Source organism: Gouania willdenowi, chromosome 16, assembly GCF_900634775.1.
Source record: "Gouania willdenowi chromosome 16, fGouWil2.1, whole genome shotgun sequence".
Classification (NCBI taxonomy): domain Eukaryota; kingdom Metazoa; phylum Chordata; class Actinopteri; order Blenniiformes; family Gobiesocidae; genus Gouania; species Gouania willdenowi.
In genome coordinates this window covers 35,035,763-35,055,433 of record NC_041059.1, presented here as the reverse complement: position 1 = coordinate 35,055,433, position 19,671 = coordinate 35,035,763, and the positions used below count along the sequence as shown (strand labels likewise).

General features: G+C 41.2%; 1 protein-coding gene across 1 annotated transcript; it reads right to left on the bottom strand.

Moving 5' to 3' along the window:
• Nucleotides 1-13,571: 13,571 nt before the first annotated feature.
• Nucleotides 13,572-15,354, bottom strand: LOC114478459 (uncharacterized). The gene is made up of 4 exons (XM_028471556.1): nt 15,225-15,354; nt 14,388-14,621; nt 14,020-14,211; nt 13,572-13,816 (listed from the first exon to the last, which is right to left on the bottom strand). The coding sequence occupies exons 1-4, from the start codon at nt 15,352-15,354 to the stop codon at nt 13,572-13,574; spliced, it is 801 nt and encodes a 266-aa protein (XP_028327357.1).
• Between the last annotated feature and the right edge of the window lie 4,317 nt (nt 15,355-19,671).

Here is a 19,671-nt window from a genome sequence, read left to right as displayed (position 1 = left end):
GTCTTTTAAGGCTTTATTACATAATGTCGGCTGTAGTCCGGGCCACCGCCATCTTGGATTATGTCGTCACCACATCACCGCAGAGTTGCACTAGCACAAAATGAGTCAAATGACTGTAAAAAGGTCATATTAGTCTATTTTCTTTTTAAAGTGGTGTTTTTTGTGTCTTTAGACTCCAATTACATTTATGTTTATAATATGTTCCCCACAATATAAACAAGTTCACAATATAATTATTTTTTATAGTTTCTGTTTCCACTGAATCCAGAATAATAATAATAATTTTCAACAATAACTATTTATTGATTTGTCACATGACTGTTCCAGGGTTTGAGTTTGTTTTATTTAGTTTCACATCTACCTGTAGCTCTATGTTTTTTACACTGCTGACAACTTGTTTGTAGTTTTATTTCAGAAAGTTTCACTTTTACAGTTACAGCTGGAAACCTTTGTTAATTGAATATCCTAGTTATATTACAGTAACCAAATTAAACTATATCAACTAAGTGAATTAATAAAAATAACCTGTGTAAAGGCTTTTTCAAACTAAAAAATTATCTTGTGAAATCTGTGACCTGTTGACCTGCACAACTCAAAGAATCAGAATCAAGAATCATTATTTCTTGGCAGAAATACTTTTAAACACTTGCTGTACATTCAGCTGACATAAAAATATTGTTTTCAAAAATGTAGAATAATTGTGAATTTATCAGTAGCAGTAGTAGTTTTAATATTTTAGTTAATTTTTTGCAGGCACCTTTTTTGTCCGTCAAATGTATTTAAAATAAACTAAAATTAAAGAGAGAACGTTATTTAACTGTTGAACCTTGTCATAATTTTATTTATTTATATATTTTTTTAAATTGAAAAAAAAAATGTTTATGGTCTTGGTCTTGGTCTCGACCTTGACTCGGTCTCGACTCGGACTCGGCTCCCAAAAGTCTTGGTCTTGTCTTGGTCTCGGTGCATTCTGGTCTCGGGCAAGTCTTGGTCTCGGATAGTGTGGTATTGAACACAACACTACTTTGTGATGCAGAGCAGAGCAAACATAACATACACAAGTTGCATTACATTAAACATCACACTGCTTTGTACGCAGAACTATACAGAAGTGTAACATACACTTAAAGCTGACGCTATCATGGCTTAGTGGGAGCCAATTGTTAATCCTACAAAAACACCTTTTCATTAGGGACCTTTTTTTGTTTCCATCTTAACTGACTCAGTGTCATTGACAAGATAATTCAGGGGCAGATACAAAATACAGTAAGCAAAACATTCAACTGTGAACCAGATAGCAAAATAATAGGTGACATGTAGGTGGTAGCAGCACACCTTTGGATGAGAGATCACAGGTGATGAGCAGAGCTCAGAGGGAGAGGAAAGGAGTTTATGAGACAGAAAATGGCACAACGAGAGTTGATGCTGAAGTTCCCAGCAGCTCACACTCGACCAGAGCATGTGTAGAACTAAGTGGACTATTGAGAGTGTGGCGATGGTGAGACAAAACGATCAATTAACCGGGCTAAACGGGTCATCCCTGCATGTCAGGAGGAAGAGGAATGTGTGATCGACGTGGGTGAGCAGATAGAAGGAAACCAATGTTCAGATGTTATGGTTTTCAATAAAGCAAAAAAAAATTGCTTCAATGTCACTGATATATTAGTTTGCTCAGCTTTTTGCTCTGAAACTGGCGATTTATGTAAAACTTGTTCTATTCAACTGCTGATTACGGAAGAACTAAACAAGCTACAAACTTTTTTTTAATGAAAGTAGAGACTTTAATCTTGTCATAGTACAAAATATTCTGTGGGTCTTTAAAAATCAGTCAAAATGCTCTAAAACTGCTGGCACTGAATGAGTAAAATAAGCTCTATAACACATACTGTATATATATATCACAACTCAAACACCAAGAATTCCAAGTAACATTTTATAACATCCCAAATTCTCCTCAAGCCATGTAGCGTAGCTCTGCCACTCTCTTCTTAATTTCACAGTCTAGGTTAACTAACTGCCCTTTCTTCTCCTTGCATCTTTTTTTCATGGAATTTGATTTAGTGATGAGTTCTGCCATCTTGGTCCCTACTGTATTCTCAGCCTTCTCTGCAAGGCTATGTCAAGGCTATGCATCCTTCTCTAAAGTTTTGTGCACAGTTGAGATTCTTCTTATTGTCTTGCGTAGCTCTTCAAGCTCATCTTCAACCCCTTTTCTCTTGTTCATCCGTTTTAAATGCACGGAAAGCGCCAGGTCCTGACAACATCCCAGGTCGTGTCCTGAGAGACTGTGCAGAGGAGCTCACAGATGTCCTCACAGACATCTTCAACTCGTCACTGAGCCAAGCTGTTGTCCCCACATGCTTCAAAGCCACCACCATCATCCCGGTCCCCAAGAAGCCGTCTCCATCCTGCTACAATGACTACCGCCCGGTCGCACTAACCCCCATCCTCATGAAGTGCTTCGAGCGGCTGGTCATGCAGCACATCAAGTCTGCCCTCCCCCCCACCCTGGACCCCTACCAGTTTGCATATCGGCCTAACCGATCGACCGACGACGCCATCTCCACTGCCCTCCACTCAGCCCTCACCCACCTGGAGACCAAGGACGCCCACGTCAGAATGCTGTTCATCGACTTCAGCTCAGCATTCAACACCATCATCCCGCAGCAGCTCATCCACAAACTGGACAACCTGGGCCTAAGCACCCCCATGTGCAACTGGCTGCTGGACTTCCTGACAGGGAGACCACAGGCAGTTCGGGTCAGCAGTAACACCTCCAGCACCATCATGATGAACACGGGGGCCCCCCAAGGATGTGTGCTGAGCCCCCTCCTCTTCACTCTGCTGACCCATGACTGCGCCCCATCTTCCAGCTCCAACCTCTTCGTTAAGTTCGCGGACGACACGACTGTGGTGGGTCTCATCAACAACAACGATGAGTCAATCTACAGGAGTGAGGTGAGCAGGCTGGCCTCGTGGTGCAAGGACAATAATCTCCATCTGAACGTTGAGAAGACGAAGGAGATTGTTGTGGACTTCAGGAGAACGCACACCCAGCATACTCCTCTGACCATCGACGGTGCTGCAGTGGAGAGGGTGAGCAGCACCAAGTTCCTGGGTGTGCACATCTCCGAAGACCTGTCCTGGTGCCTCAACTCTGCATCACTGGCCAAAAAAGCTAATCAGCGCCTCTACTTCCTCCGCAAACTGAGGAGAGCAAGAGCCCCATCCTCCATCATGCACACATTCTACAGTGGCACCATTGAGAGCATCATGTCCAGCTGCATCACCGTGTGGTACGGCGCTTGCACCGTGTCCTGCCGTAAGTCTCTGCAGCGCATCGTGAGAATAGCTGAGAAGATCATTGGTGTCTCTCTTCCCCCCCTTCTGGACATTTACAATTCACGTCTCACCCGCAAAGCCACCAGGATTGCAGGTGACCCCACCCACCCGTCCTACAGCCTCTTCAGCCTGCTGCCATCTGGGAGGAGACTGCAGAGTCTCCGTGCTCGAACGAGCAGGCTCAAGAACAGTTTATTCCACCAGGCTGTCAGGAGACTCAACTCCCTCCCTGCTCTCCCTCCCATTCGTCCACTCATCCCCTTTCCCTTTCCTGCCCCTGCCTCCATCCCCCCTCCGCCTCCTTCCACCCTCTGCCCTCAGTTGTCTACCCTCCTTCACCCCTCTGCCCCCTCTGCCCCCCCCCCCCCCCCCCCCCTTCCTGCCACAGTCTTCCCCTACAGGACCTGGCATCACCCCCCTCCACCTCCACCCCCTGCGTGCTCCACTAATTCACGCACCCTAAACTCTGCACAGCCGTCATTGTATTGTTATGCTATTTGCACACTACCTTACTTTTTAACTTCATCTGCACTCTGTTTATATTATTAATACTGTAATTTATTTATATTCTACCTCATAGTAATTTATCCACATTCTACCTCATTGTTGTTCGTTATTTGTTATTTGTTGTCCGTATGTCTTTAGTTAAGTTATTTGTTGTATAGTATTGCTAGTTGTTTTTTTATGTGTGTTTGTTGTGTGTTTTAAGTGCTCTTTTTATGCACTGCAGGTTTGCACTGGGGGTTGGGGGGGGATTGCAATTTCATCTGTGCTGTATGTTTAACATGGGGCATTTTTGACAATAAAGAACCTTGAATCCTGAATCCTTGAATCCTTTATCATTTCCTTTTTCTTCCTTTCATCATCCATGAAGATCCTGTACTGGCTGCGTGCAGTTGCACACTCATTTAGCAGCTCTTTAGTTAGTGGCACTTTGACCACTCCACCACACATTCTCACGTAGCAGCAGATTAGTATCTGTGAGACTATAGTTTCTTTGTTCATATTGCACATCTCCATCTTCTTGTTTATGGAGAATCCATGCTCAACAGTAGCTTGTCCATGGGACAGAAGCAGCAGCTTCTCCACAAAGCTCCAAAGTTCTGCATATCCGATCATGGCCTTGTGCAAGAAACTGTCAACTCGTGATCCAATGCACCGAAAGCCATGAATTCCTCTCCTCTGGCCTCACTGAAGAGGAACTTCTGAAATTGTTGTGCAATTGTATCACCTGCATTTAGATAGACAAGAGCATTTGAAATGTTTTTCAGTTAAAATTATATTTTGTTGAAACCACAAGAGATTTATAATCATCATACACTGGAAAATGACACTCATATTTCCAACTACATTTTACTTATGTTTAAAAAACAAGAGTGCCTTTCCTAAACACTTTGCTAATTGATCACATTTCTAATATGTCTACACATTCCTGCTGTGACTCCTCCTGACAACTTCTTGCCCTGCACAAATGTCATAATGAGAGCCTTAAAGACAGTGGAGATGATAGCAGACTTCAGGAAGAACCCAGCCCCCCTCACCCTGGGAGACTCTACAGTGAGCTCTGTGGAGTACTTCTGCTTCCTGGGGACCATCATCACCCTCCCACCCCGGTCATAAACTGTTTCAATCTCTCCCTTCTGGAAGGAGGTTTCGGTCCATCGGGACCAGACCATTCTTTAAGTTAAAATGTATTAAAAACCAGTTGAGGAGCACAGTGGGACAGGAGAGACTGAGTGGACTTGCCATGTTGTCTGTAGAGTATGAGAGAACAAAGAAAATGGACATACAGAGCATCGTGGACAAGTTCGCAGAGCGCAAGGCTCGTCGTATGCCCTTCAAATAGTGGTGAGTGATGATTTTACTTTTGATTTTTGCTCAAGTATAGTATACTTTACAAATTAAACTTTCTGTATGTGTCCTTTAATTTGAATGATATACATTTTGTAAATTGAAATCATTATTTTCCATAGGTTTAATTAATGTTTACTGTTGCTATGGCAACGAATAAGCAGCTAGCAGCTAGATTCAAGCAAGCATCCAAACAAAAACCTATAAAAATCCTAATTCAGCATATTTAAACAAAACCTACTACAGCTACCAACAGTTACACACATTAAACTCTGAGCTAAAGTGTTGTTACCTTAGACTGAGCATCGGGAGGAGCGCTGTTGTTTGCAGCGGTAGAAGTATAGAAGTTTTGACCGTACTAACAGTATTCAATCTTACACCACACTCAGTATAGATAATAATAATATGACATTTCAAACACAATACAGTACTTATTTTGATATGAACCAGCATGTCCTCGACTCTTGTGTGACCCATGATTCCGACACATAGTAGCAGGAGATGCCATGGTGTGTGCCCGTCTCCTCATCAGTAGTCCAGAAACAAACATGGAGGTCCATCTGTTTGCTGTTTGTCATTTGATTTATGCTCTTGTCAAACATGACAACATATGGCTTCTCACTGATGTTGCACGTTAGCTCCTTCTTGACAAATGAAGCGATGCCATATTTAGCGACATATGCAGTTTTATTTTCACCACAGGTGAATGATTTTGCAAGCTGCGAATGGCTGCATGTCAGGGACTAGGCTGAGGATCACCTTCAACTACTGGGAGGGTCACATGTTCTGGGCGAGGTGAGGTGCTGACAGGAGTCAGCACCTCACCTGTAGCCAGTCTGTTATTATCATGTCACCAATAAAAATCATGCATATCTATGTGTATTACTCTTGTTGGTTTGTTAGTCTTTCACGTCTGGTCTGTCCTAATCGTCTGTCTGGAGTCTAGGTTGGCCGCAGGTTGAGGATCGTCCTGCACCTCACATCAGTCTTACTGTCTGCTGTTAGAAATAAAGACTTTGCCAAGCAAACCTACCTCTGAGTCCTGCAATTGGGTCCTGGCTGCTAACCATGACACAGCAATGAGGTCCCGTATGTTTGATTTAAATGAAATGTGCCTCGTCACCATATGCACTTCCCCATGTTTAATCGCTCACTGCGATAATAGTTACACGCAGCCTGACGTCAGCGTCTACAGCCAACATACCGTAAAACAGCTATTAAAGGTGTAGTCTTTCATTCAAGATACCATAGTAAATTAAACAATATCACTATTAGCTGTTTTACAGTGGGCCACTGTACTTTCTCATCGGCATTAGGCACACGGTCTGAAAATGTAATACCTAGAGTAAACTTACGGTATATTTACAACAATTTAAGACCTTAATTATGCAGATTTTTATTTAAGACATTTTAAGACTTTCTAAGGACCCGCGGAAACCATGTGCTGCAGCAATTTAACAAAAATAAGCTTGTGCGGGACAGGAAGGAGTGCATAGACAGAATGAAATACTCAGATTGTTTTCAAAATAAAATACTTTGTGTTCACGGCTGATCGTAATTCCATCTATTGACCCAGGTTACCCCTTGGTAGAGAGCAACACCTTCCGGGGCCTCCAGCGGGCCCATTTCGGATTCTATCCGAAAACCAAACACATAATCAAACTTAGGGGAATAAAACCTGTGCGCTTACACAAAATGAACACTTTTTTTTTCGGTCTGAAAATTGTGCGTTTCGGCTTTTGCGGCACAATTCGGACTCGGGTGGGACCACACCTTTCTGTTGATACCAACGTTTGGCCCGATCCAACCACTTTTAAAATTGTATTTCACATATAAATATTGCATTTATTCATATATATATATCGTGCAATTACACATGAATTAGCGAGTCCTCGCTGCAACAGATACGTAGCACAACCGGAGGCGGTGGGGATTGCCGGACTGCAGATAGCGCTGCAGTTATGCAGCGGAGCAGTAACGGATCCAGTGGAAATCCAGGGTAATATCTCAGTGATGTATTCTGGACCAAACCCATCCACAGAGTTATACACCAGCAGCAGAACTTTAAAGTCTATTCTGAGGCTGACTGGGAGCCAATGTAATGATTTAAAACTGGAGTAATGTGCTCTGACCTTAGAGCTGTTTGATGAAGATCATTACAATAGTCCATTTTGCTGGAGTCATGAAACCTTTCACTCTGGAGATGTTCTTTAGGTGTATAGAAGCTGTTTTTATCATTGATTTAATCTGACTGCTGAATGTTGGCTCGGAGTCAATCAGAACTAAAAAATTCGAACTTGGTCTTCAGCTTTTAAAGATCAAGACTCCAGGTACTCTCTAACAGCAATCAGCTTTAAGTCTGCAGCGCTTACATCCAATAGAATGAGAACACTTTTACTGAAACATTGTTCAACCTTAAGTCATTCACTGGGTTTACATTACAAATTTTTGCAAAATGAAAGTGATATTTCTTAAATGTCGACAAAGCATAATTGTGCTTTGAACGTGTTTCCATTGAATGTTGCTTTGGGCAGGTGCAGGTACGGCACCAGGATTTTTGTCTCCCGGGGCTGAGGGGGTGCGGCATTGATATGTGGGGGTGATGAGAATAATAATAATAAAAATATATTACTTTTATAAGGAGTTTTTCATTTTTTCTTAAATAAATGAAGTTATGCAACGCAGAATGTTAGATATACTGTAAATGTAGTTTTAACTAAATTTGGTCAAAGAATATTTAACAAATTAGGTAAGCATAATACAAGTGACCACAAGGCAATGTCAACAAAAAATAATGAATAAAAGTTACCTATTCATCATCTGACAGCCACTCTTTCGCCTGCTAATAATCAGACAGTAAATCTAAAATGCAAAATGTTAGGGAAGAACCAACTCACCCTAGTTGTTTTATAGGAGAACAATGTGTTTGTTGTTGTTTGGACAGGCAGGCAAGATTGCTGAGTCGAGGGTTTGTCTTTCGGTTTCTCGGGTATATTTTAACGCGCCGCATGCAGGAAAAACTGCGCTCGCATGAAGCAGAGGTGACAGGTAGCATGACAGAAATGGGTAAAAGTTTGTAGAGGCTCCTTGGGAGATTTGCTCTTGGTCTTCATTTTCTATGGGAACTCTTTTTTTCTTAATTATCCATTGCATTGGACTGCTAGTGCAGTGGTTCCCAAACGGTGTGCCGTGAGCCAAGTCCGGGTGTCCATGGCATTTTATGACAACTATACATTATTATTATTGCAATATACAACTACACAAAAATAATTATTTTTTAATTTACTACTTTGTATGCACTCATTTAATTCTATACACACATATATATAACATTTAATGAGTAAAATAGTTGTCTTTGTCACATTTTATTTGGCATTAGTAAATAATTATGGACATTTATATTGTACATGATATGAGTGATAACGTGTTATAAAAGCTATTTTGCACAATAGGTGTGCCTTCAGATTTTTACTTGTCCTTTGGTGTACCTTGGGCACAAAAAGTTTGGTAACCACTGTGTCAGTGAACCCTAAAATGATGCACGAAAATGACTCCTCTGCCCCTCCCATCCCCTATCACACACACATGCACACACTGTCGTATATGTTAATCTGAATGGGCTCCATTTAATGGGGTACAAACAGGAATTTGACTGGAACAGAATGTCTTTGAACTCAATAAATCAATAATAAAAATATCTTAAAACATTTTTTTTTAAATGCTAAAGGAGCTTAACTGGGGCTACAGAAATTCCTAATGGGGCTATAGCGCCCCCGAGCCCTGGTGTAGCGCCATCCCTGGGAAGGTGCCTTGTTACTCCCTTGAAATCTCATCCCACGAGAATTCGCTGCAGAAAGACGGACGCTCAAAACCTCCTTATGAATGTCGTGCGTGAGTGAGTGTTGGTCGGAGGGGCCGATGGCGCACTTTGCCAGCCTCGCCTCCGTCAGTCTGCCCCAGGGCAGCTGTGGCTACAATAGTAGTTTACCACCACTAAGTGTGGAGTGAAAGAATAACCCCTTAATTCTGTAAAGCGTCTTTGAGTGTCCAAAAAAGCTATATAAAATTGATGCATTATTATTATTATTTTAACTCTCCAGATTCCTTTGTTGTTTCACATCTAATGTGGCAGTAATATTTTTTAAGTATAATGCTAAGAAATGTCCCGGTCTCCTTGTAGCTAAACCCCGGCCAGATATTGATGAAGCGTACTTATGTTTCATGAAGCCTTTAATTATGTTCAGCCTTTGACTTTGTTTGAACATAATTCCTTTTGCGTCCTCAGAAACACCGTAAGAGCTAAAGGACATAAAATACAGAAATTTGCAATAAAAGACAAAAAAGTACAAGATAATCATTAATATTGCTTAATATTCACATATTGTAACACACAGTTATACTATCAAGCAATCCTTAACATGCACGAGGTGCAGTGACTTGCCGTGACCACGAGGGTTGGGTAGGCACGTTGCAAATCGAGACCATTAATGACAATTTCATATGTTTCTGCTGGCAAGTGTTAATTCAATTCAAATTTTATTTGTATAATGCAATTTCCAACAAACACATTGTGAAAGTAAATACCTTGTTCTCACTCCAGCCAGGTGCTTAAAAGTATAAAAACAGGTTATTAACCTGAGAAGACACTGTTCATTTGCCTCATTTCTTTGCCTCTGTCCATCTTCCGTCTAAAGTGCGCACCACAAACTAAAACAGGAATTACTACAAAATAAAAGCATGGCACTACAGAGTTAGCAGCAAAGTGCATCAAACTTACGGGAAATGGTTGTTTAAAGTAACAAATCATTCACAAGTTGTTTACACTCCTCTTCTGTTTACACGTACCGCGCCATGTTTTCTCGAAGAGAAATAGTCATGTGACCAGGTACGTCATGTCCTGTGATGTGTATTTGCGGAAAAAGTGTTTCCATAGCTCTTTTGCAACACATTTCAATAATGAAACGTCTGAAAAACCTCCTTATGAAAGCGTCAAAACTTTTTAGCGATATTTGAGTGGGTTTTTTTTTTCCAGTACCAGTTTTTATTGCGCTATTTAAATTTTGCACATTTTCAAGAGTAATGGAAACCCTAGCTTTGATAAGATCTGTTTCTGTGCTGTGATGAGAAAGAAAGCCTGACTGAAATTTATCAAATATTCTGTTGAAGGTTAAGAATTGACTGAAGAGCACCTTCACAATGATCTTAACCATGAAAGGAAGGTTGGCAATTGGGCTACAGCAGTAATTCTCAACTGGTGGGTCACGGAAAGCTGGTCAAAAATAAATAAATACTTAATGTCTCTCATGTTAGACTTGTCTTTTATCTTGGAAGAAACTTTTCTTTTGACAGGCATGCTGTAAAATGTATGTTGCACAGGAAAATATATAGATTTATGTTTTTAAAAAGGTTAGTTTCTTGCTCCCCTTCTCTGGTCTCTTTCAACAGAGAAGAACTATTAAACGTAGGACAGTCCTCTGCTGATCTTTTTTCACCGGTTCTCATTGAACCAGAAAGTTATGCGGAGATTCTCACCGGAGGAGCAGCAGCTCTCTATGGAATTTGCAGGAGACGCCGCAGACGCAGACAGGGTAAACGAGCAGGCGCGCTCGTCAAACTGAGGCAGCGGGAATTACGCACTGCGCTTCCATCCATTCACCTGGCGAATGTCTGCTCTCTGGCAAATAAAATGGATGAACTGCTGCTCCTGAACATCAGAAACACGGACTTTTGCAGATCCGCCGCCCTGTGTTTTACTGAAACCTGGCTCTGTGAACTCATCCCGGACAGCTCTTTACATCTACCGGACTTTCAGCTCCTCAGAGCGGACCGCGTAAAAGAGCTCTCTGGGAAGACGAGGGGAGGCGGAATATGCTTTTACATTAACCAAGGTTGGTGTACAGATGTCACAGTGTTGAAGCAGACGTGTTGCCCTAATCTGGAGAGTTTTTTTATAAACTGTAAACCATTTTATTCTCCACGGGAGTTCTCCTCGTTTGTTATGGTTGGTGTTTACATCCCACCTCAGGCTTGTGTAACAAAGGCGTTACAGCACCTGGCCGACCAGATAGCAGACGTGAAGAAAAAACATCCAAACTCTTTGCTTATCATTCTCGGGGATTTTAACAGAGCAAATATAACCCACGAACTCCCTAAATACAGACAGCATATAAAGTGCCCCACCAGGGATGCTAACACACTGGACCACTGCTACACTGTAATAAAGGTTTCATATCACTCTGTTCCCCGTGCAGCTTTGGGGCTCTCTGATCACTGTCTGATTCACCTCATCCCGACCCACAGGCATAAGTTTAAATCTGCTAAACCTGTAGTAAGGACTGTAAAGAGGTGGACAGAGGAGTCAAAGCAGGAGTCACAGGACTGCTTTGACTGCACTGATTGGAGTGTTTTTGAAGCTGCATCAGACAACCTAGATGAACTGACTGACACTGTGACATCTTACATCAGCTTCTGTGAGGACGTGTGTGCAGACCAGGACCTTCTGCACATACAACAACAACAAACCCTGGTTCACACCTCAACTTAGGATGCTGCGTCAGGCTAAGGAGGAAGCCTACATGAGTGGGGGACAGGGACCTCTTCAAGCAGGCTAAGTACACACTGACCAAGGAGATCAGAGTAGCCAAGAGGTGCTACACTGAGAAGCTAAAGCAAAGCTTCTCAAACAAAGTCCATTCAGAAGTGTGGAAAGGCCTGCGTGAGGCTACCAACTACAGGAAACCCTCCCCCCACCCTGCAGGTAACAATAGACTGGCTGAAGACCTGAATAGCTTTTACTGCAAGTAGAAGCTTCCCTCCCTACCTCACCCTCTGACCCCCCACCTGCCCTGAAGATCATTGAAAGAGATGTGTGCCAGTTATTCAAGAAACAAAAGATCAAAAAGGCTCCAGGACCAGACGCTCACACCCACATTATGTATATTTGATCGTCAATCAATCTAATCTTTTCTGTGTCGTTCACTGTGCAGGTACATGGCCACAGGTGACTCCTTCAGGACCATAGCAAACAGCTTCCGCGTTGGGGTCACCACCGTCTCCATCATTGTGCCTGCGGTTGCAGCTGCTATCTGGGACTGCCTAGTGGAGGAGTTCATGGCTGTTCCCACCACAGAGGAGTGGAAGTCCATTGCCGAGACCTTTGAGGCAAAGTGGAATTTCCCTCTCTGCTGTGGAGCACTTGATGGCAAACATGTTGTCCTTAAAGCCCCCCCCAAGTCAGGATCCATGTTCTACAACTACAAGGGAACATATTCTGTAGTTCTCTTTGCAGTTGTAGATGCAAATTATTGTTTTGGGGTGATTGATGTTGGGGGCTATGGGAGAACAAGTGATGGAGGGATCCTCGCCAACTCCGTGTCTGGTCAGGCTCTCCGGGCCGGCGCCCTCCCCCTGCCTGCAGACCAGACACTGCCAGGAGCAGACCACCGTGGGCCACAGCCACACGCGTTTGTTGCCGATGAGGCATTTCCACTCAGGAAAAACCTCATGAGGCCTTTTCCTGGGCGCAACATCCCAAGAGAGCAGAAGATTTTCAATTACCGTCTGTCCCGGGCTCGTATGGTGGTGGAAGACGCCTTTGGCATCCTCTCCTCTCAGTGGAGAATGTACAGGCGTGCCATGGAGGTCAAGGTAAATGTTACAGAGAAATGTGTAAAGGCAACCTGTGTTCTGCACAACTTCCTGCGACACACGTCTACCACAGCCAGGGCGAACAGTCCGACTGCCGAGGTGGAGCCACTACCAGGACTGGGGAGAGTTGCCGCCAACTACTCTGGACGGGAGGCCATCAAGGTGCGAGAGGTCTTCACTTCATACTTCTCCACAGAGGGAGCTGTACCGTGGCAAGACAGCAGGCTGTCATAGTGCACCAGCGCACGCAAAACGGCTCTTTTAAGAGCCAACCACATACGTCTATAGAGCATACTTCCTACTGCATTAACATGTGCATAATAAATATGGAAAATTGGGGGAGAAACATTTGTCATCTTCATTTTTAACCAGATATAAACAATCCATGAAACCTCACCTCAGAAATTCAGTTAAGACATTAAAGGTCACACAGAGACATAAGGAAATTCTAAATTCTTATATGAACATTATATATAACCTTGATGTGGAGTACACATATAGATGTTTAGATGCATTGGTAAAAAATACAAAGAAAGCGAATGTAAACTTGAAAATGTGTTTTTACTCAACAATTCTTAAAAGAAAACTATTTACATGAACTTTACAACACCTCGATTTTAAACAAACTATTTACATTAACTTTACAAAACTTCAAACTAATCTATTTACAATGTGATTCCTACCATGCAAAGAGTGCCCCTGCCCCCACCCCACCCAGCCAAATCAAAAACCTAATCGAAATTTTCTAAATTTAGAGTCACCGGAAGATTATCAACAAGTACTTTGTACATTTTTAATTTTACAAAGTCCCTGTTTTCTGGGGGCACTCTTTGCAGGGTAGGAAGCAGGCTTTTTAAGAACATTTCATCTGCCGACATAGGTGGTGGTGGAGGAGGAGGAGGTCTCCTGAGGGCCTCCATAATGACCAGGTCCATTTCACTTGGGCCTTGGCTGGGTCTCTTCTTTGCTCTCTTTCCTTTAAAGAAGCAACAAAAAACAAAACATATATATATATATTAATAGCTTATCAAGTCACTGTTACTTAAATACGATCATAGATATGTTTTATTTAAACATTAAATGAGGTAATGATCAACATTGTCATCACTGATTTACCAAGCATTTATAGATACATTTTATTTATAACAGAATGCAAAACAACTTCTGTTATGATCATACCAGGTGGTTTGGCTACACTTGATCCTGCAGGAGATGCTGCTGCAGCATTAGCAGGAACCCTTGCAACAGCAGCAGGACCCCCATCAGCACCACCAGCCTCCACATCAGCATCACCAGCCTCCACATCAGCACCACCAGCATCCTCTCCTTCTTCTCCCTCACCTTCTGCTTCCTCTCCCTCATTGTTTACCTCTGAGTGACAACAAACACGAGATATGAAACACATTTCTATACATTTTAAATCATGATACTAGATTTTTATCCCCCCCACCCAGCCAAACTAGAAGAAGCCCTATGGTGCATAAAGGTCTGATTATGAAGCAGATACATTTTTCTATATGTATATATGTCAGCACTGATAAACAAACCTCCAGTCTCCGATGGATGACCATACTCGGCAGCCCTGTCTTCCTCAACCCCCTGCACCATGTTGCTGCTGGTGTCTCTAGGTGAAATGAAGGGGTCGAGGAAGGACATGACCGCAGAGTATTTCCACCTTTTTGATGGCCCTGCAGCTGACCCACTCCTTTTCTCCAGACACTTTCTCTGCTCCTTTAAGTATGTCTCTCTCAGGCCGTTCCACCTTTTACGGCAGAGATCCTCTGTCATAAACAGCAGAAAAATAAACAATATGTATACAATGGTATAACATATATCAATCCTTACTAAATAAAATAAAAGGTTTTTATTAATTTATATATTGCCACTCTAAATTTAATTGATGAAATTTGTTTTATAAATATGAAATAGTGTATTAATATTATGTACATGTGTGTGTACGTGTAACCCATGTACATACTATTACAGTACACAAATTACAATATTACAGTATACATATTACGGTACACATGTACAGACTGTATATATAAAAATTGTGCAGAATTTATATTGAATGTGTATTGTAAAAATAGTAATATAAGTTAAATATGTTTTGTGTGTGATATTATGTAGATAACCTGGTTTTGTTATGTTGTGATGGTGAAGTAAGCTTTGCTTCAACCTATACCCTTTTGGCTGAAGAATTGAACTACTGACTGTTGTTTGTTCTGTACTTTATTGTTTATGAAAAAGGCCTAAATAAAATTCTAATTCAATTCAATGAACCACAAGTGAAAAAAGGCGGTAAAATGACAGCGACCATTAGCTGCAAATCCTAGCTCATTGCCGACTTTCAAAGATGAAAACTACAGAGAAAGCAGATTTACCTGCTAGTCCCACCGCTTCGCCGATCCTCCTCCACGCCAGGTCCTTCTTGGTCCGGTCCCGGTACCAATAACTTGCAGTGTTGTACAGCTCAGGGTGGTCACAAACGGCTACAATCAGCTTCTCCTCCATGATTGAATAGGTGAGTGGACTGGTTTCCGCGTTGACGGCATGACGTCATTGCCAACAAGGACTCTGATTGGCTTTCGTGCTTGCGCGTCACGCGAAACAGCCGCTGCAGTTCAATATTTTCAACTCAAACGAACGGCGAATATCGCGAAAATCGGGAGCGCGCTTGCAGCAGCCTTCGCTTTCCACGCGCGAATCAGTCCGCGCCGCCCCACCGGCGAATAATTCGCCTCCCAGCGCGTCTAACCATTGACTTTGCATGTAATCTGTTCGCGTGTGCCGCAGAAACCGCATTTTATACCTGTCCAGGGTCAGGAAACGGGCAGGTAGCATCACTGCAGACCCCTCCCACCCTGCACACAACCTGTTTAAACTCCTACAGATCACTGTACGTTAAAACAACCCACCATAAAAACAGTTTCTTATCCCAGGCTGTCACTCTGATCAATACTAGACAGTCAAAGAGTGTCAGACCTGTTTCTGTGAAATAACCATGGAACTAAACATAACAACCCTGGATCAATCAATCAATGAACAAGAATGTTCATGTACATACTATTTAATTTCAATGTTCACCTGCACTACTCATCACTGTACTACTGCACTATTATCTTATTATGATTATATTTTATTATTATTATCATTATCTTATCTTGTTATTTTATTTAGTTTAGCACATATTAGTCTAACTACTGTTTATATTTTTATATTTATGTTTATTTTTTTTTCTAGTTGATTGTTATTATTTAATGTTTACACTATTAGAGAGAGCACAGTTCACCAAGTCAAATTCAGAGTATGTATAACATACATTACTTGGTCAATAAAGTTGATTCTGATTATATATGTGTGTTTTCAACAGCTGTTTTTGAGAAAATAAATTTGGTTGATTGAATTCTAAAAAAAAAAGTGGGTCGCGATTTAATGACCGTGGCAAAATGTGGGTCCCAGGGTGAGAACCGCTGCTCTACAGTATAGTTATCCAGTATAGAGGCATCTGGTGTTCTCTGGTTTGAAAGCATTAATAATAACTTTAATTAAAATTGAAGATCTCTAGTCTAAATTGTACAAAAAGGGTGAGAGATTCAGATATGATGGATGAAGATCTTTAGTCCCTGATTAAATGTTCCTGTTGCTCTGTGTGGTGACTCCTCTTCCCTCAGAGCCTCACTGTTGCTGCCATGACATCCTGATGACGACGATGCACTTTGAAACGTCTGATTGGACTTTGTCCTGAACTCCTCAGTAATCAGGCCTGTGATTCATCAGTGTGGGGGTGACTCAGGGATGTGTGGTGGCCCCGTCCTGCCATGGTGTGTGCAATGGTCTCCTGTCTCAGTCGTGATGGATTTACTGTAGTTCAATAGAGAGCTTAAGGCCTTGAGGAGGGCTTTAAGATAATTGCTTGATATACAATGAGTGCCAGAGATAAACACTTAAGGATAGCAATAGTTTCCATTTTAGTAAGAGGAGATGCCTTTTCACATGAGGCTGATACAATTTAGTTACACGGAAAGGTTGGATGGTCGAGAACATTAAAAACCATTTCCTTTGTTTCGTCAAAACATCAAATGAATTAGTAGCTTTATAATCCTGACCTCAGTGACTCTCCAAACAGCTGATCTAACAAAAATCGTCTCCACAAGCTTCCAAGACTGGGACACACTTAGACATGAGCTTGCAAATGTTCTCCTCTATTGATTGGCACAGGGAGAATAAACAGGGGTAGGATGTCTTTTAGCATCAGTCAGTGTTAGTCCTGATAGGGAACAGAACAGGGTGTGGTTGATGCTCTGCTCACTTTGGTAACAGTGGAAATGCAGCACGTGTCTCATGAGTCTCCCTCTGTATTGAGCTGTTGGAAGAATGAACACCTTTACGTTTGAGTGCCTCCTAGCGGCAGTGAAAGAAAACTACACCAATTGGTTTTACATCTCTGAACTGAAATAATATTGACTCATCTGTTACTTCACTGACAAGAAGACGAAAAAACTACTGCAAAACTGATTTGATTGATGGGACAAATCTGCATTTTATCTTCCTTCCATTGTTTATTAGTAGTTCATGTAAACCAGGGGTCACCAACCTTTCTGAAACCATGAGCTACTTCAAGGGTACTTTATAATTTGAAGGGCTACTAGTTTGATATAAACTCATTAAATACTATATTTTCAAGACTACACATTTAATTAGAGGGTAGGATAATACCGGTAGATGAGCAGTAACTTAAAAATGTATATATTTCAGTTTTAACGTGAAAAACTTTATTTTTCTTAATTCATGCAATTGTTTTATTTTCATTACATTTAATAGGAAATCATCATGTTCCTATTTTAATAGTCACTAACGTACTACTTTAAATTAATGTTATAATTTTGAAATAGACAATCTATAAATCAATCAATCTAACTAATCATAAAACTAAATCATAATTTTAAAAAAATATTTTACAAAAATCAACTTTGCATTTAAAAAACACTCCAAACACCAAACCTTGCAGCGTCTTTGACAAAAACCTATCTGCAATCCCTGAACACATTTGACAAAATATTTGTATTCATAACATCTTTAAATGTTTATTTTCACTTTAAAAGTCAGACAGCAGTAGGTAAGGCTCTGCCTACATCTGTCAAGTGTGCTACCCAGTGCCCATGGGCATCATGTTGGGGATGTAAACCATATTGTTATGTATAGTCCTATATTGTATAGGACTATAGGGCATAGTATTGTATAGGACATAGTGTATAGCACCCTGGAGTCTGGGGGGATTTTTTTAAAAATTTTCTTTCAGAATTGTTTGAATTTTGAAACTCAAGTTCCAGCTCATAATGATCGCACAACACATGCTTCATTATGTACCTGACAATATCTCAGTCCCTTTAAATTTGATAAAACTCACCAAAATATGTGGGAGCATGCATTTTTTATCTGATTATGACATTGCTCAAACTTTTAATCGAAAACCTGCACTTTTTTCTCTAAAATCCTGCAATTTCTTCCTAATTCCTACAGAATTACATCAAGATCCATGAGATACTATGTGATTTTTTATTTTTTTTGTATAAATGGTAAATGGACTTGATTTATATAGTTCTTTATCCCCACACTGAAGCAGTCTCAAAGCGCTTTACATAACAGCTCATTCACCCAATCACTCTCACATTCACACACCAGTGGGACAGGACTGCCATGCAAGGCACTAGTCGACCACTGGGAGCAACTTAGGGTTCAGTGTCTTGCCCAAGGACACTTCAACACATAGTCAGGTACTGGGATCAAACCCCCAACCTCTTGATCAGAAGACGACCCTCTACCACCTGAGCCACGGTCATTTAAAAAAAACACCTGAAAAGTACTTTCTGCAGGTGAACTTCTGATGAAGCAGCAATTAACCATTATAGGAACAGCAGATGCTCACTCAAGGACAGGAGAGAGACATGAGACGGAGAGGACATTCTAGTGATTCTGAGGAAAAAAATCCCACCAGAGACATACATGACACAGATCCATAACAAGTTCACTTTGGGCACCCAAATAAAAAGAGTTTCAGTTGGTTTTAAGAGATTTATTGACAATAAACTTAGTAACAACAAAGGAATAATTAACCAAACACAAGCTTCCTTACTTATGTGTTATTTACAATGTTCTGGATTTAGAACCAGGTGCACCACAAATGTGTATACCATCAGATTAAACAGGGAGAAAAAACAAAACTCTATTTTAAGTGAAGCGTTCAAGTACAAAAAAGTCGCTGGCATTCATTTGTATTATTGTGACACTGAATTTATTTAATATTAAACATGATCAAACTGTGCGTTGGACTAAATGGAAAAGTATTGCAATGGTTTAAGTGCTGGAAATTCTTAAACCTCATATTTCTCTAGTGTTGGTCATTATTCAAAGCCGAAATTTAAGTTGTTGTGACTCGTGACCTTTGACTCAATCCCACAATGCAGTGCGCAGTGGAGATGTCGCATTGGTTGATCAACACACTCGTAAAGTTTATGGAAAGATTTCCAAGAAGAGTTGAAGCTATGAAGCAAAGGGTGGACTCAAAGGAAAAAATATATGTATAAAATGTATATATGAAAATAATGTACAAATATATCACTTTTTTTTTTAAAATATAAAAACATTGTCAATAAAGCATTTGCCTGATTCTAATTTTAATAATGTTATGTTAGGACTACTTTTGTATTTGTAAAAAGGCACTTCTTTTTTTCAGCTGAGACACATGGACTCTACAGAGACACCTATGGTTGTGTACTGTAAAGGAACCATGTGACCCAGTCTGTGGGTCCTGTTAAAATTTCTGGAATA